The 17,479-nt window shown below is 36.7% G+C and overlaps 1 protein-coding gene across 5 annotated transcripts in view; it reads left to right on the plus strand.

The window, feature by feature from the left end:
* The window catches only part of ABCA4 (ATP binding cassette subfamily A member 4), a 122,193-nt gene that overhangs the window by 45,345 nt on the left and 59,369 nt on the right, over positions 1-17,479 (plus strand). For all 5 annotated transcript variants that reach the window (XR_011921922.1, XM_072419855.1, XM_072419856.1 and 2 more), the window contains exons 9-14: positions 1,736-1,976; positions 3,582-3,721; positions 5,202-5,318; positions 5,986-6,183; positions 11,445-11,650; positions 13,391-13,567. Coding sequence is in view for 4 of the 5 variants with exons in the window: in XM_072419855.1 (XP_072275956.1) it covers positions 1,736-1,976; positions 3,582-3,721; positions 5,202-5,318; positions 5,986-6,183; positions 11,445-11,650; positions 13,391-13,567 (1,079 nt within the window). In the remaining variant the exon portion in view is untranslated. The remainder of the gene's footprint in view (positions 1-1,735; positions 1,977-3,581; positions 3,722-5,201; positions 5,319-5,985; positions 6,184-11,444; positions 11,651-13,390; positions 13,568-17,479) is intronic.

Genomic DNA, 17,479 nt, shown 5'->3' on the forward strand with positions numbered 1-17,479 from the left:
CTTACTGAGTAATGAGCTTTAAAACAAGTCTGCACTAACCTTTATAGCTAAATCGAGGATGAATTTACCCTAAAAAAAACTGAAAATTTTCTGTTTCCTTTTAAGCAGTTCTTCCCTGTGATCTGGCAGCCTTACAGACATTTAATCTCCAATGTATCTCCAGAGCAGCAGCATGGGAAGAAAGGGAAAGCAGAGTGCTAAGGCCAGATGCACTTTGAAGGTGATCTGCTCCACAATGCCTGGAGCTACAGAGGTTGATGAGGCCTTTTTTTTTAAAGTGCATGCACAGGTTTCATGAGAAAGTCATCCAGTCCCCCTCCCCTTTACCTTCAAAATATATAAATCTGGGTGGACAGCTGCAACCTCTCACTATGTTTTCAGTCTTGCCAGTAAAGATCTAGTGTCACATATCAGCGCATACTAAGATCCTGTAGAAATAAAATGGACTGTTTTATAAGAGCAGCGTCCCATTAAAAAGTGACTTTAATGTGTGTTAATTTGTTTTTATCTCATTTCTTGTCTCTTAAATCCCATACAAAAATGGGGGGTCACAGGTGTCCCAGGGACAGAAAGGCACTGGGAGTAATAAAAACAACAATGCTCCTTCCTAACTAAATAAAAATGGGTTTTGCCTATTTCCTAGCTGGAGAAAGAAGGGAATTTACCTAATAGGGCACAGATGGCAATACAAGACTCACAAAAGCTTTAGCCCTTACCTATATTATTTAAAACAAAATACCGGTAGGTTTTGAGTCGAGCTTTAGTATCACATGACCTTAAAGATAAACTGCATGATTTAATTTACATTTATTTTGCCTTAAGGAAAAACCATCAGTTTTGCCCATTAAGCTGCTTAGGCATTTTTTTTCTTTTAGTAGTGTGTTTTTCTTTTCGGACCGCTTTTAAAGTAGTTTAATTTATTTAGTATTTTTATATATCTTGTGTCTTTTATTTGAATAGATTTTATGAACTGTCACTTTCAAGATTTTATGTTATTATTTTTTTTTTACATATATTTTTTAAGCCAGAAAACATAAAATAGGGCTAATGACGACCCATTTTTTAGTATTAGGATAGCTTAAAGGATTTGCTTGGAAATTAAAAGCCACTTTTATTTGCTTTATCTATTAAAGTAGACCCCTACTATTCAAAAAGTGTTTCCAGGCAGGCCCTTTATTGCAGAAGGGACACTCACTCTTTTTAAATACCTGTCCCTGTTAAGTTGTGGACGCCACCATCTTCACTCAGTTCTTTACAAGAATTTTGATCTTCAGCCATCTTGATTGGCCAGACCAAAATATTGTAACTCCCGTGCAGGTGTGCAGGGGTTTATGCAGCCTAAGGGGAAGCCTCGATACCTGGCATATCCTTGCATGCACAGTTCGGTGTTTTTGAACAGGTAGTGAATAGGCAGGTAAGTATGTTTTATTGTAGTAAGGACCTGTCACTTCTGCAAACAAAATCCCGCCTGACTGCAAGTTTTTATAGCAGAACTTCCACTTTAACGCCAAAATGTTTTGTGACAGTGGCTAAATTTTACTGAAATCTTTAGATATTCCCCTGAATTTCACCCAGCCCTATTACTGACTCCCCCCAACCTTGGCCAGTACTGGTTTAACCCATTACTTATTGTCCTTTATGTGCTGCATATGCTATACTAATACTTTATTGTTCTTTTTATAAAGTTCTATGTTTGATTTGTGAGGCCTACTAATCACTTGTTTTCTTGTTGCAGTTATTACAAAAGCAAAGTATTCAGGATTTACTTTGGGTTATACAGCCTATTCTTCAAGAGGGAGGACCATCAACCTTTAGTCAACTTATGGATTCTCTGTCAGACCTATTTTGTGGTTATCCAGAGGGTGGTGGTGCAAGAGTGTTTTCTTTTAACTGGTATGAGGATAATAACTACAAAGCTTTTCTTGGAGTGAACTCAACTAAGAAGGAAACCTATTATTTATACGACAAGACAACGAGTAAGTGGTCTTGTGGTACTATAAATGACACTGTAACTGATGTAATGTTTTTTATAACAGTGAAATCTAAACAAGAGATAAGCACACCTAAACCAGTGCTAATGCTTTAGAATCCTTAGGCTGGCCATAGACATGAGAAAACAAAAGCAGATGTCATTTTGTAGTTGTGCATGTTATTTCTATGAACACTTCTATTTAAACCCAGTTCTATTCTTTACCCCACTCCAAAATCAGTTAATCAGAGATGCCTGCATAGGTTGTTGTGTTTATATGGAGATAAGAGATATTTTTCTATCACTTTATCTGGCAGTAAAGATATGATTATCACTTTTATTCTAATGCTGTCTTGTTCTATAAATATTGGAATTGAATTTGTTAACTGCAATAAATTTGCACTAAATCTTTGAAGTACACAAATCATTTTGGATTTCATGCTGATGTGGATTAGGAGTTCTCAGGTAGGTTTCCCTCTGGCTGCGTGACTCATGGAGAGCCCTCAGAGTACTTACTGTCTCATAACTCAATTGTCCCAAATTTTCAGGTATAAAGGCACTTGAATAATGGTTGGGTAAAACCTGTTGGAATCAATGCATCATATAAGCTTTCGGGGTCTCTCCCTTCTCAGGGCTTTGGTTGCCAAATTTATAGCAAAGAATAGAGTATAATCACTCAGCTCAGACCACCTAGAGCCTCCAACACTCAGCAGACACTTTCATCCTTCACCTTATAAAACAACCAAAACCATAAAGAAAAAGGGAGGAACCTCAAAATTCGTTGGAGGTATATTTACAGAGGTCTTTATTTTTAAAACATTATGATGCCTTCATATCTGAAAGTCTAAGACTATAGATTTACAGCGCTCCACATCAATCACCACAACTGTTTTCTAAATGTGAAAATTGGTTGCATGTGCGTCCAAACTTGCCCAGCAGCCTTAGATCTCCGACTGCTTGTCCAAACACCTACATATAGAAAATCTTTCACATTTTCTGACAACACATGTATCCTTTGCAACACATGCTATTCATTTAAATCAGAAAAAACAAGTAAACTTGTCTTATATACAACAATAATAAGCAGCACTGAGGCCCCTGTCACTTTCCTATTTTGCTTGTAGTTTATTAGGAAACCAAGATGTATCCATGGTATCACCATGTTCAACATTATAGATTTCCTTATATGTGTTGCAGCCTGCAGCTGCTTTTTTCCTACAGTTTTAAGATGATTCATGTAAAACAGATGCAAAAGATTTTTAAATATGAAAAAATTGTTTTGTAAACTCAAAAGCAAAAATGTAGCTTATTGCATTTTTCCAAGTCTTGCATGATGGTGACTGCATCTGTTTCCCATGATTTATGTCCTTCATTTTCACTGGAAATCCCACCAGCTACACTTTTCCTGTTGTACGGTGACAATACACTACACTATAACTCTTAGAAGATAAAACAACTATTTGCAAACAGTTACAAATTTATTGTTTTGACTTTGTTGTTTAATCAATTTTCTTTTACTGATTTCAGAATATTTCTATCTTTTCTAGAAGTTGCTCAAATGTATGTGCACTGTATATTTATCCTTTTCTGATACATGTTCTTGAATTCACAGCTCCATTTTGCAATGCATTGATGCAGACTATGGAGTCTAACCCCGCAACAAAAATAGCTTGGAGTGCGATGAAACCTTTGCTGATGGGAAAAATCCTCTACACCCCAGATTCTCCGGCTGTTCGTGAAATTCTTAAGCGCGTAAGGCATCTTTATGTTGTTAATATAACATAGTTCAAACCGCACCATCCCTTGGTATCCCATAGGCTAATTTTTCAATGTACCTAGTCAGCCGTGACTTACCATAGAATGTTTTCTTTGAAAGACTTCTCAATGTTTAGGTCAGTAATAACAATGCAAGAGTATAACTCTTTTGTGTCAGATTTTACATTTACATCTGTCTGGGTTACAGTGTAAGAATTGTAATGCTATAAAAGCTAGGTTTTTTTCATAGGTCCTGTGCTTACAGTGTCCCCTATTGGTTGTGACTGAGCTCTTCTCAAGTATTGCTATATTTATATAAGTCTTTGCATAATTCTTGGTGTGTGTATATTTACTATTTACTGACCTACCTATGATAAGCACAAAGGGGGAGATTACATGCTGCCCATCACCCAAAGCCTTCTATAACACCGTGGCCATGGCCATTTGCAGTAGCAAATGAAGAACCTGTCAATGTCATACTCCAATTTTCAAAATGCTAGCATTCAATGTTGATCCAATGACTTTTGGGTCACAGTATATAGGCCAGGGTTGCTGTCTTCACCTGTTGTATGCTTGTTCTGTGCCAATGGACCATGGACAGCCAGGTGAACAATTTTATAAGCTAACTACATAACGAAACCTACCTAAGCTTAGCTTTTACATGTTGAGCAAAAGAGTGACATTACTGGGAATGCAATGCATGTACATTGGTTAAAATGCCTGGATACCAATGCTGTTTTTATTGTGTTTTATGGAGCACTGTTGTATGTGAGTTCCCCGTGAGTTTTTTATAATTGTCTTAATAAATTGACACTGAGTATCATGTTTGTGTTTTGTCTCTATTGAGGACAAAGGTTAATGATGAAAGGATTAAAAAAGGAAGGAAGGGAGTCAGAGAGTCTATAGGTCTAGAGAGTCTATCATTTAGGTTTAGGTTATGCTTGGAAGTCTTGGTTATTTATGTGTTGAGATTGCATTAATCAAGGTGCACTTCTTGGCCCAAACAAATGATTTTAGTTTTCATAGGCTGTATGTATATAGTGTAAATAGTATATAAGGCATACAAAATACAGTGTGCAAATGTGTCTATATATATATATATATATATATATATATATATATATATATTTATTTATGTCTAATGCTTAGGTTGATACAAGGGTTTGATTACATAATTAGTACCATGTCATGCACACTAATAGTCTGGTAACTAATATTTCCATATGGCATTGATAATCGTATTCTATTTCTTAGTACAGGTATCCTTTAAAAATGATGTAAAACCAGATCAGAAAACCAATCAGTCTATTTAAAAATGCAGCATAACAATGGTGTGCAAAAGGTTGTCATTTATAGTAAACCACGACATTGAGGTTCTGCACTTTGACTTTAGTATCTGCCTAATTAAATAAATCTTGTAAAAAAATATTCTTTTGAGAGATACTATTACTGACCTCCTCCATGTTTCTATCTACAGGCAAACACAACTTTTGAACAGTTAGAGCGGCTAAGACAAATGGGAAAGGCCTGGGAGGAATTGGGACCCCAATTGTGGAACTTCTTTCAAAACAATGTCCAGATGAATGTAATTCGGGTATGTGAACCTCCAAGCTCAAACATCAGTCACATGGACGTGTTTTGACTTTATCCATGCTATAACAAATGATAACACTGTTGTACAGTATATGAGTGGTCATAGGTATAAAACTTATCTTCATACCTTCATGGTATTTCCTGTATGGTCCTTTTACAATATCCCCTGCATAAAATTTTTTCAGTTTTCTTTCAAATTTTACTTTTCTTTTACTGAAACCTTATGAACTTAAAAATGATTTTAAAAAGATATGCAGTCTAATTGCAGGTGATTGTAGTTCACTATGTTAAAAAGAAAGTTAGTCATGCAGTTACATTTGGCTCAGGGGTCATTGACCTGGAAGTAAAGTTGGTCATCTGATGACAAGTTCTATGCTCAGTGAACCTGGATGCATTGCTGAGGTTCACAGATTATCTATTAAAATCACCTGTTCCATTGCAGACTTTGAATGATACTGTGGTTTTATGTTTATTCATTGTAATATGTGTTGTACCATTTAAAAGGAAAATACAAAGTATCATCAGTAGGAAAATATTTTGATTAACTGCTATAATTTGTAACAGATAAATGGTACATACTAGCTAAGTAGTTAATTAACTGAAATAAAGTAAGTTTGATCATTTATGTTTACTTTAATTATTTCATATTTATATATTTTTTGGTTTAGGATACCATTAAAAACCCAACAGTGAGCGATTTTCTCAACAGACAGCTTGGGGACAATGGAATAAGTGCTGATGATATCATCAATTTTCTGTATAATGGGCATCCTGACTCAAGACCAGATGGACATCCAAACTTTGACTGGAGAAACGTTTTTACTTTTACTGACCAGGTTTTGCGTCTTTTTAACAATTATATGGAGGTCAGTAGTTTTATATGGTATATATCAACATATTATAAGATCCTATGTTGTTATATTTGTGTTTATTGTCTTGTGTTGCAGTTCATGCCATTATACAAATCATCTAATAGTGTGAAAATGGGGTGGATGAACTTTTGGGGCTTTGTGAATGTGGTGAAAATGCACTTTGCAAAGACATTCCAAACCTATGCAGGGAAACGTAATTTTTTTTTGCTTACATATGATTGGATGGGTAGTCAGTAGGCCTTCCTTCATTCACTTACAGAGTGAATTATCACTATGTAGGGAATAATTCACCTAGCTTGGAGAACAACCTACCCTGCCTAGTAAACAGGATCACATACTAAGGGTTGGCACAAGTAGACAACTACAAATCCATATTTTTCAGAAAAACTCTTTTTTTATCTCCAAAAACTCCTAACTAGTCTGGCCAAATTTTGGGTGGCCTAATCCTAAATAGATTTGTCTAATCATTACAAGACACGTTTCAAGTTTTTCTGTAGCTCTGATAAATATGTGGAATGGTGGGGGAACAAAAAACAGTTGGAAATTTAATTGCATATACAGACCATCTGGCACTGTGTAATTTTATACCCACCAATTTTCTACGAGAGCAAATAATAAGTGGAGCATCTAAATAGGTTTCCCATAAGTGCCCCTCTATAGAAATATATAGACTTTTCAACATGATGGATGGTCACCTGGGAACATCAGCGGCCAGGGGATCACTAGACTATTGGACAGGGAGACATTTGCCCCCTTGACCAGTAAAGAATATTGGGCTGAAAGATTTTTGTCATAAAAAAAGGAACCAAGTAAACATGCAGTGCTAAGTGTGCTGCCCTGTGTTGCCGTTGCTTCCATCTTCACTTAGTCTTCAGGGTTCCACTTTTTGGACAACTTCATTGACTGGGTCTGGGAGATGCCCTGAAGTTACTTTGCTCCAGAACACAATTGTGCCAAGACTTTTGAATTGACAGGCAAGAGTTGCAAGGTCAATGGAAACATATTTGACAGAAAAGACTTCACTGGCCATTAGCATTTATAATTAGGAAAACTTTAGTTTGTATTTTTTAAGCTATGTACAAATTTTTCTCGCCCGATAATCGGCTTCGGCTGGGTATCGGGCGAGAATCTGGCATGTGTACAGCCCGCGTCGTTCATCGTCTGTGGATCTGTCCTGGCGGATCCACGAACGATGAACGTCGAGCGATCCTAATGCAAGGGAAGGGGGAGAGTGCGCAGCAGGGTGCAGCTCTGTCGCTCTCCCCCTCCCCTCTCCATAGAGCAGAATGGTGCTGTATGTACAGCACTCGTTCATGCATCGTGCGGTTCTTATCGTTGGAAGGGATCGTGAAAGATCCTTTCCAAAGACAAGAATTGCACGTGTGTATGCGGCTTTAGTAAAGACAAAGGCAAATAAAAAAGACCCACAGCAGAAAAATACTCTAGACTATAAGGGTGTACGGATGTGAGAGCTAAACTAATTTATAGCTGTACACTGTTTCATGTCAGAGAAAGGGGCCTTAAAACATTTCCTAAAGTACTAGGGAAAAAAGATACCCTTTATCAATCGGAGAACAGCTGGTGCCTTTAGTCAGTTGTAAACCCTTTATTCACATTGGGCTGAAAAGAACTAATACAGCCATTGTTTCCCAAAAAACACCAGTTTAACTTGCCTCTTCTACAGTATCATATCTCATTTTTGGGTATCTTCCCTGGCTTCACTACTTTATATCATATTTTGTATTCCCTGTTGTTTCTACCAGAAGTAATGGGTGGTCTTGTTGTGTACATCAAACCTTAGGTATTTTCCTCTCTTGCTTTCCTCTTTTATGCACAAATAAACAGCTAGTAATTGCTTCTAAATTAAGAGCAGGAAGTTAAGTTAAACTCATTCAGGCGTGTTCTCTCTAATCAGAAAGTAAACAATTAATTCCTTGGCTTGCTTGTCCTCCCTTGTCATGTTCATCTAGCTCTTTCCCTATCAGCAGGCGATCTTGCATTGTTTCCACTTCTTAGTGGCACCATGAAATAGCAGCACAGGGAGGCAGATAATTGAAAATATGGGGAAATGATTTTATTGCCAAGACAAAGTACAACAGTCGCTTGTAAACAAATATATCATACCCTACACGCATAGCCAAGAAAATCCATGCCAGCTCTCTGGAGACTCTATTCAAAATTCTTTCATCTACAATGGGTACAGGTCATCGTTATATTCATTCCAGTGTAGGAGGCTTTAGTGTGCCACTTAAGTTGTCTTTTGACTCTCTGGAAATCTATACAGAATGTGACTGATTTAAATGACTCTGGCAGCTGTAAAATAATGAAGTGACCCAGAACGCCTTCATTCAACTTGCTAAATTGCAGCTTTCATGTTGAGCTGGTTGCATAGATTTGTCCAAATGCAGCACTCTGCTTTAAGTTAAAAGAACTACTTTACTCAATAGCTATGTGTTTTATGTCTGTTAAAAAAAAGATTATATATATATATATATATATATATATATATATATATATATATATATATATGTTTTTTTTTGGTAATTTTTTTGGACAATTACAATGGTACAGTTGTGATGAGCAAAAAGATTGTCACAATCTCAATAGAATGTGCTGTGAAAAATTTTTTACATCAAAACACAGAGCAGAAAAAGTAATGTGTAGATTTTAAAAAAAGCAGATTAACAGGTTTGGCAGTTTTATATATTGTTGGCACAGTATAAGTTAATATCTTGCAACTTTCTGAATTTGATGTAGCTAGTGCACTGAAGAGCTGCAAAAGGCCCAGCCAAATAGAAGAATATTTATTAGAAGAAAAAGTTCTCACAGGCCAGTCTGCTGGCTTGCTTCTACTGGTACTTTTGGGCCCACGTGCAGTGACCTTAGCTTACTGCACAGGAAGGGACTGAGACTGTAAAGCTGCGTACACACGGCAAATTTTTCTCGCCCGATAATCGGTATCGGCCAATTATCGGGCGAAAATCTGCCGTGTGTACAGCCGGTGCGCAACTAGCCGCGGACGACCGTCCTGGCGGATCCATGGACGATGGACGACGACCGATCCTAATGAAAGGGAAGGGGAGAGCGCGCAGCAGGGTGCCGCTCCGTCGCTCTCCCCCTCCCCTCTCCATAGAGCATGAACGGTGCTGTATGTACAGCATCGTTCATGCATCGTGCAGTCTTTTCTCGTTGGAAAGGATCGTGAAAGATCCTTTCCAACGAGAAAAATTGAAGGTGTGTACGCAGCTTAAGACTTCTGGACTGGACAGATAGTATTGTGTGAGTGCCACACAGATGCAGTGACTATACAAGTAAATTGTTAGCAGAACTTACTCATTATCAAAAATTGTTAACCAATGCCAATAACCTTTCACAAAACAAAAGTATTGGGCCACCGGCATTGTCTTGCTTGGAGCATCAAACTATCCAAAAATGTCCCTGCTGCCTAAAACATTTGACAACAGCAGCCAAAAATGTTTACTCTGGCTGCCAAAAGAGCATTCCAATGGATTACCATTATACCTGGTTGCATTGGATGAACTTGCTTAGTTGTAATTGTGAAGAAGGGAGTGCTGCAGGTGCTGACTGACATTACAGAGAAAAATAATGATTAGCTGTGAAAATCTATCCTAGTTGATCCTATCCCTGATTAGACTTGGCTAAGGGGCATTTGAAAGAGCTTCAAACTTTTGGTTCCTCCCTGACAGTAAAATATTTTTATTGGCAAAGCATTCACTATGGTGGGGAGGTAACCTTAGACATGACCTTGGCCAAGGTACATGGCCAACTAAAAAAGCCATAGGCCTATAGGTATGTAGGAATCATCTGACCACTAAAAGTATCTTTTTATTAACATCCATACTCTGATTGCTTGAGCCTATATTTGTCTATGTCAATGTCTTTGTTGTCTGAAGATGGCAGAAAGTAGGACAGACCCAATCACACTTTATCTCGGGTATATAACTAGTCAAGAAAATCAAAATCCCTGCATATCTAGATAAGACATGCAATGCACAGCATATAATTGATTCCTTATCCAACTGCACCAAGCAATGATCTTGCCATGTGAGTTGTATGACATTGTAAGAAACATTTCATTATCTGTCTCTTATCTGAACAGAAATAATAGCAGAGAGCTCCCATCCATCTGAATATATTAGACTAATTTCCCATTATATTATTAGTTAACAGGATACACAATGCCCCCAAATTATTATAATAAAATCGAGAATATTCTGTTTCATCTCTTTTGAAACATCATCTCTAAAGTATTCCAAACCTTATAAAGTTGTAAAAGCTCATTTCAGCAAACAGAATTCTTTGACAAAGGAGCCTTCATATATTAAACAATTTCTGCCAAAAGACTAACAACCCGTGCCCATATACTTTGATGTTAGGTAATTGCTCGATTTTTACCAGCAGTTGGTATCAGCAGAAAGGATCAAACAATTTTACTTATTGGAATTACTGAATGTGAAGTGTTGTATTATTTCAAATTTCCTGTTCTTGATTTTAAATTAAATATTCCCATTCATAAATAAAATTCCAGTTTTTTTTTTATAATAAAAACGTTTTTTAAATAAAAATGTCCAGCTCAAGTATTGTAAAAAACAAATGTAAGTACGGTTATACTGTATTTTCACCAATGATGGGAGAAAATAGGAAAAAACATCTCTTTACTTCTCCTGCCTTAGAGTTATTCAGGTCTTGTCTTAATGTATGTTTTATGGGTAAAGAAAACCCAAGATTTAGACAATAATAAAAACCCATTTTTAATATATAGCACTGCATAATGTGTTGGTGCTATATAATTACTTTTTAATATTATTAATAATAATAACACATCCAAAGTCCCACAACATGATAAAATACATGGCTTATCAAAAATGTTTAGCGCTAAAATTGCCCAAACATTTTTCCTTTGTTAGTTGGTGGACCAGATTTTGCTTTACTACTCAAAAACCATTTGCATTTTGGTCTATGATTCTCCCCTTGGCTGCAGGTATGGCCATGAGCAAATCAGCTTGGCTATATATTGGTTGGATGGTTGAGTAAAGCATTGAAAATTGGGGCTTGAGCTCTTAAAGTGGATAGTTAAGGTATGCACATAGAGACAAAACCTAAGAACAAAAGAAAAGGTTCGGAAAGCACAGTGTGGAAGCTAATTCACTAGTATTTTCTGCATAAACTAATGTTTGTGATATTGTTTTATAATCTATCTGATTTAGTTATAAATTTTTCATTTGCTTTTTCAGTGCCTAACCTTGGATAAATTTGAAGGTCATGATGATGAGTCTCATTTGACACACCATCCACTTTATCTCCTGGAGGAGAATAAGTTCTGGGCTGGTCTTGTGTTCATGGACATGTACCCATGGACCAATCAAATTCCACCTCACGTGAAGTACAAAATCCGCATGGATATTGATGTTGTGGAGAAGACTAACAAAATTAAAGATAGGTAGTTGTTTTTAATTGTTTTCTATTTGACCAATGTAGAGTAGGTATTAAAAACATATTTTTTTCAAATTAATCTATGTTTACTGGATATCCATTAATATAACTTTGGTTGTAAAAAGTAAGTAAGATAACAGATCAACTTAAAATTTACACTAAATAATTTTCACAGCGCAATGCCAGCTGTTGGACAGCATTAAAATAAAAATAATCATGTTTTGCTGCAATATTCACAGCAATATTGATGTGTTTATTGTTATATCAATGTGCTTGCCTCACCCCACCTTTTTTACCTCTAAATACATTGGACCTGATTTATTTAGGCTCTCCAAGACTGAAGAGAATACACCTTCATCAATGAACCTGGTTGATTAGGCAAACCTAGAATTGATTTTCTTAAAAGTAATTTGCTATTTTTTAGCAGGTGTTTTCAATCCCACACCAAATCTATTCTAGGTTTGCTTGATCACCCAGGTTCACTGATGAAAGTCTATCCTCTCCAGCTTTAGAGAGCTTTAGTTAATCAGGCCCATTGATTTATGGGTCCCTGGTCCTGTTCAGTATTGACATGAATCTTTTTTCTCTGCCAGTTGGTAAATTCTTAATACTGCAGAGGGTGGAACCATATAATGACTCTCTGTAGCATTTTCCTGGGAGCCCATGGAAGCTTAATTTTTCACCCCAAGGAGGTGTGCCCATGACACCCTAGACTTACAGGAAGTGGGTTATATAATGTTGGTTGTCATTATTCCAGGAATAATGACACCATCTAGAGGTGGAAAATAAATTTCACTAGGAACTAGAACCAGAGATAGGGCGAGTATTGCAGCAAAAATTCAAATAATACCCAAAGCTAGATTTGTGCAATGAAAATGATTTAGTGCAAGTTTTATTAGGACAATTCCCATGAATTATTAGAACACAAATCATCATTCCCAAAGTACATGGTTACAGTACATAATTTTAGTAAAATAAAGTATAATTTTCTTACCATGAATTAGACGATGCTGCTTCCTAGCATCCTATCCCAGACTAAGAGCATGAATGGCTGTAGTTATTCTAAGCAATAATACAATAGCTTTACTTTACACTTTATACTCTAATACTTTATATTTCAACCAAAGCACAAGCTTGACAGCCAGGGATCACGCTTTTTGCACCCTACCAAGGACATAGCAGCTTTGAGAAGGTGATACAAATCATATTTAGTACTCATGGTTTCAGAGTAACAGGATTATGGCACATGAGCATTTAATTGGGTGGTCTCCAGTTGAAGTCTGCAGGTTAATGTGATCAAAGAAAAACAGGCCTACAATCTTCTTAGTTGCTCCCCTGATCTTGAACAGTTTTGACCTCTGTGGGTTTGGCCAGCTTTAGCCAATAATACCCCCCTAGGGTCACGTCTGTGGCTTTTCTCTCTTGTCTGTGTTGTTTTGACTAAAATAGAAGAAGAAAGTAAATGAACTGGGTGAACAAAGATTTACTATTGTGGTCGGTGTCCCCAGTTAATGACAAGAGACATTAGCCATTTTAGAATGACATGTCGGACGTAAGGATATCATAAAGTTTTTTTTTTCATAATGTAAGACAGAAGGGCTTGAAATGTAAAAGTAACCAAAGATATTACTGTCTTCCCAGTTTTTATACAAGACATTTATTGCCAATTCTAAACTTTTTTCCTGCTCTTCATTTTTGGTATTTTGTTTTGTATATGATTTATATCACAAAATTCTCTTTCTTCCAGATATTGGGATCCAGGCCCAAGGGCTGACCCAGTAGAAGACTTTCGTTATATCTGGGGAGGTTTTGCTTACCTTCAAGAAATGATTGATCATGGAATCATTAAGACCCAGACCAACAATGATTTACCTACAGGTCTCTATGTGCAGCAGATGCCATACCCTTGCTTTGTCGATGATGTGTAAGTGTGAACATTAAATGATAGGCTACAGCAGAATTTAGGTTGATAAACTTGAATCTACTTGCCCTGCTTTAGATGTTTGCCCTCTGACCTTGTCTTAAGATGATTTAAGTTTCCCAGAACAGTTGCTACAAACCATGTCTCTGAGGCCATGGCAATTATCTGTTTTTCCAAATGTTGATAAAGATGAAGGAGAAGAATAATGACTGGGAAAGTTGAGCATGTAACAATTTAGTACTATTTGCTATGCTGCACATCATGACAGAACTCCTTCAATGATACATTCAACTGAACAATAATTAATTGAAACATCATTGCTATTTATAGCTGTCTAATGGCACAAAATTTGATAGAATATATAGGTAAAGTTTATATATATAAAGAGTTTCCAGCTCAAACTGTTTTTTAGTTTGGAATATAATAGGGAAGGAATACCAAGGCTGGGAAATCAGAAGCAATAATTATGTAACTGGAGCCAGGGTTGTCAAAAGTGTATAGGTTATGACGCCACAGCCCTGTGTAGAAACCCTGTTGGGTTTCATTGCAATCCGGCACTCCATTGGAATGAAACCAGAAATCGCTTCATTTCCTTTTTCTGTTCTATCGACAACAGTTTTATCAGACTGGAAGTGGAGGCAAATCTTCAAGGAAATTAGATTTATTTTCAGTAGAGTTGGGGTAGATAAGGGAAAACATATCTATGTCTTCATTCTTGCCACTCCATTCAAAACAAAATAAATATATAAAATAACATCATGTAAATAAGGCCTGACATTTTGAAAAATTTGTGAACAGCTCCAGAGAAAGCCACTTGGCCACTTCAGTATGATAGTACCATTCTGTTTATGTTTGTATGCATTGAAATCATTTTAATAATTTCTGATATCCTATTGTACTTTCTATTTATTTAAATGAATTTACCAAAGCATGCTAATGCATAGCATAAGGTGCATAAACACACTTCCACATAGTAAATTCATCCCAACATTGAGATATATCATTTTCAGCTTTATTCTTTACAGTTTTGGATTTTTAGGTGTACTAATCATGATGGTATGATTATTATATGTGTGTATACATATATACAATATTAATGTGCTTTAAAGCTAGAGGCATTACCGCATTGTTTTACCACTGTTCCTCAGAGGTGCTCATAATCTTACGTCCCTACCACAGTCATTGTCTAAGGCTATGTACACACTTGCAATGGTTCTCGTCTGATAATCGGCTCAGGGCCGATATCGGGCAAGAATCTGGCTTGTGTACAGCACCCGCCGTCCAAATGACTGTCCCGGCGGATCCATGGATGATGAACGATCGTAATGGAAGCGAAGGGGGAGAGAGCCCAGCAGGGTGCCGCTCCATCGCTCTCCTCCTCCCCTCTCTATACAGCAGATAAGTGCTGTATGTACAGCACTCGTTCATGCATTGTGCAGTCCTTAGTCGCTGGAGAGGATCGTGAATGATCCTTTCCAACGACAATTATTGCACATGTGTACCCAGCCTAGGACAAAGCCAATTAACTCACCAGTATGTTTTTGGCATGTGGGAGGATGCTTACCAATATATATATAATATATAAAATAACCCATTACTTGGTGTAATGTATTGGTGGAATTTAGCAAACTGAAATATTACTGTAGTATAATAATGGAGCGGCTTTATGAGATTTCCAGGTATATGTCTGGCAGCTTTGTGTAATCATATTTTGGAAACCAGGCATATTTGTACTTACAATAAATTAAACACCTTTTAGTCCTTCACTAGAAAATTCTTCTATGAAAAGCTATATTTAATGTACAGCGCTGCGTAATATGTTGGCGCTATATAAATCCTGTTTATTATTATTAATAATAATAATAATAATAATAATATTTCCTAAAATAACATGGTATAGTTAGATTCAATCTGATGTATACAGAATAGAAAATGTCTTTAAAATTGTCTTAAGATTTGGAGTATGTGGTTCTACATAGGCACCTTCCGACACTAGACAGACCACGACTGGACTGCATATCATAAATGAGTAGTAAAGTATTACAACTTGATCATATGGTATTTAATATATATATATATATATATATATAAAATTAATGTCATAAAGGTATAAGAGATTTTCACAGAACATGTGTGAAACATTCAGAATACAATATACTACATAGGCCTGTACTGGTGAGTTTTGAACTGCCCAGAGGTTAAGGCATAACCGCAGATACTATTGCTGACCCTACCTGATGACCAAGCATAAATAGCTTTGTATTTTGTAAACCACACTGTTTGTGGCATCATTTTCATGTTTGTATACTTTGTATTTTTTTCTGGAACCCAACTTGAACTGAAGCGTAGGATATTAAACTCTAGCTCTTTAGATGTAATCCAGTCTTTGCATGACGCTGACGCTGCTAGCACACTTCTTCCACATCATAGACCATTTTATTTCTCCCCATTCTTTTTTTTTTTACTTTAATGTTTTTGCAAATAATAAACAAAAAAGTGAATATTTGATTATTATTATTATTATTATTATTATTATTAATAATAATAATAAACATGATTGATATAGCCCCAACATATTATGCAGCGCTGTACAATAAATAGGGGTTGCAAAAAACAGATGAATAGAGACAGTGACACAGGAGGAAAAGACCCTGTTTATTTATTTGCTAACACAACAACTTAGCTGGGGATTGTATCCCACGTGTAATTTTTAACAGTAGTATTAAAAAAAAAAAGGAAAGGAAAGATAAATGTTGTTTGACACTGCACTTCACTATATAATGGTAATAACTGCTTTTTTAAGACTGTAAGTGTGTAATGAAATCTAGAGATGTCATTAGGGAATGTTGCACTGAAGGGTGTAATTGGAAGAAGTGTTACAGCAGACAGTCTTTGGAATGTGTGATAATTATTAAAAACCTAATACAGTATACAAGGCTCACTACCTGATGAATTAACAATTCTTAGGAAAGCAGATCTAATGCCCAAGGGCCAGTTTTAATAAAAGATAGACTCCAGACAAAAAAAGGGTAATCTTTTTTTTAGAAGTTTAGAATAGAGTGGGGCTGGGCTAGTTTAAAGCTGTATACACACATGCAATATGCACGATGGACTGCACGATGCATTTATGAGTGCTTTACATACAGCTCGGTTCTGCTCCATGGAGAGGGGAGGTTGAGAACGACGGAGCGGCACCCCACTACGTGCTCTCCCCCTTCCCTTGCATTAGGATCGTTTGTCGTCCGTCATCCATGGATCCGCCAGGTCGGTCAGACAATGGACGACGGGTGCTGTACACATACCAGATTTTTGATGAATATCGGTCATGAGCCGACTATTGGGCAAGAACCATTGGACATGTGTACCTAGCTTTAGAATACAACAAAACCCACATAAACTCCAGAGCCCCATTGTCAGAATGGCATTGTTTGCATAGAGCTTGGGTTGGGGCCCCCAGGGCTCTATTGTCTCTAAAAAATGGAGTGCAGAAGAACCCCTATCAATTTTTTTACGACCTTCTCTATCAGGAAGATTAACTTAGCTTCATGTGAAAGATGTAGACAGAGATTCCAACCTTTTCCTATTCTATCCAAAAGCAGAAAAAAAGTTTACTGTGATTGCTTTCTATCTTTAGATGAATACAGGAAGAGCAGTCTATTCCCTTGGTGATTTCATGCTTTAGTCACTCATACAGTACAACTGTCCACTCCATGTTGTCAGTAATCTGATGAAACCACCACAAACACCCACTACAGAATTCTTGTTGCTTCTCCCATGCAGAAAACCTGATGTAAAAATTACAGCACTAAGAAATTTCTTAAATCCACCAATCAGATTTAAACTTGTAAGTTTGTTTTTTTATTGTTGATGGTGGTAAAGGAAGGATAGTCGGTATGTGAATAAGTGATGTCGCAT

Source organism: Pyxicephalus adspersus, chromosome 8 (assembly GCF_032062135.1).
Source record: "Pyxicephalus adspersus chromosome 8, UCB_Pads_2.0, whole genome shotgun sequence".
NCBI lineage: Eukaryota > Metazoa > Chordata > Amphibia > Anura > Pyxicephalidae > Pyxicephalus > Pyxicephalus adspersus.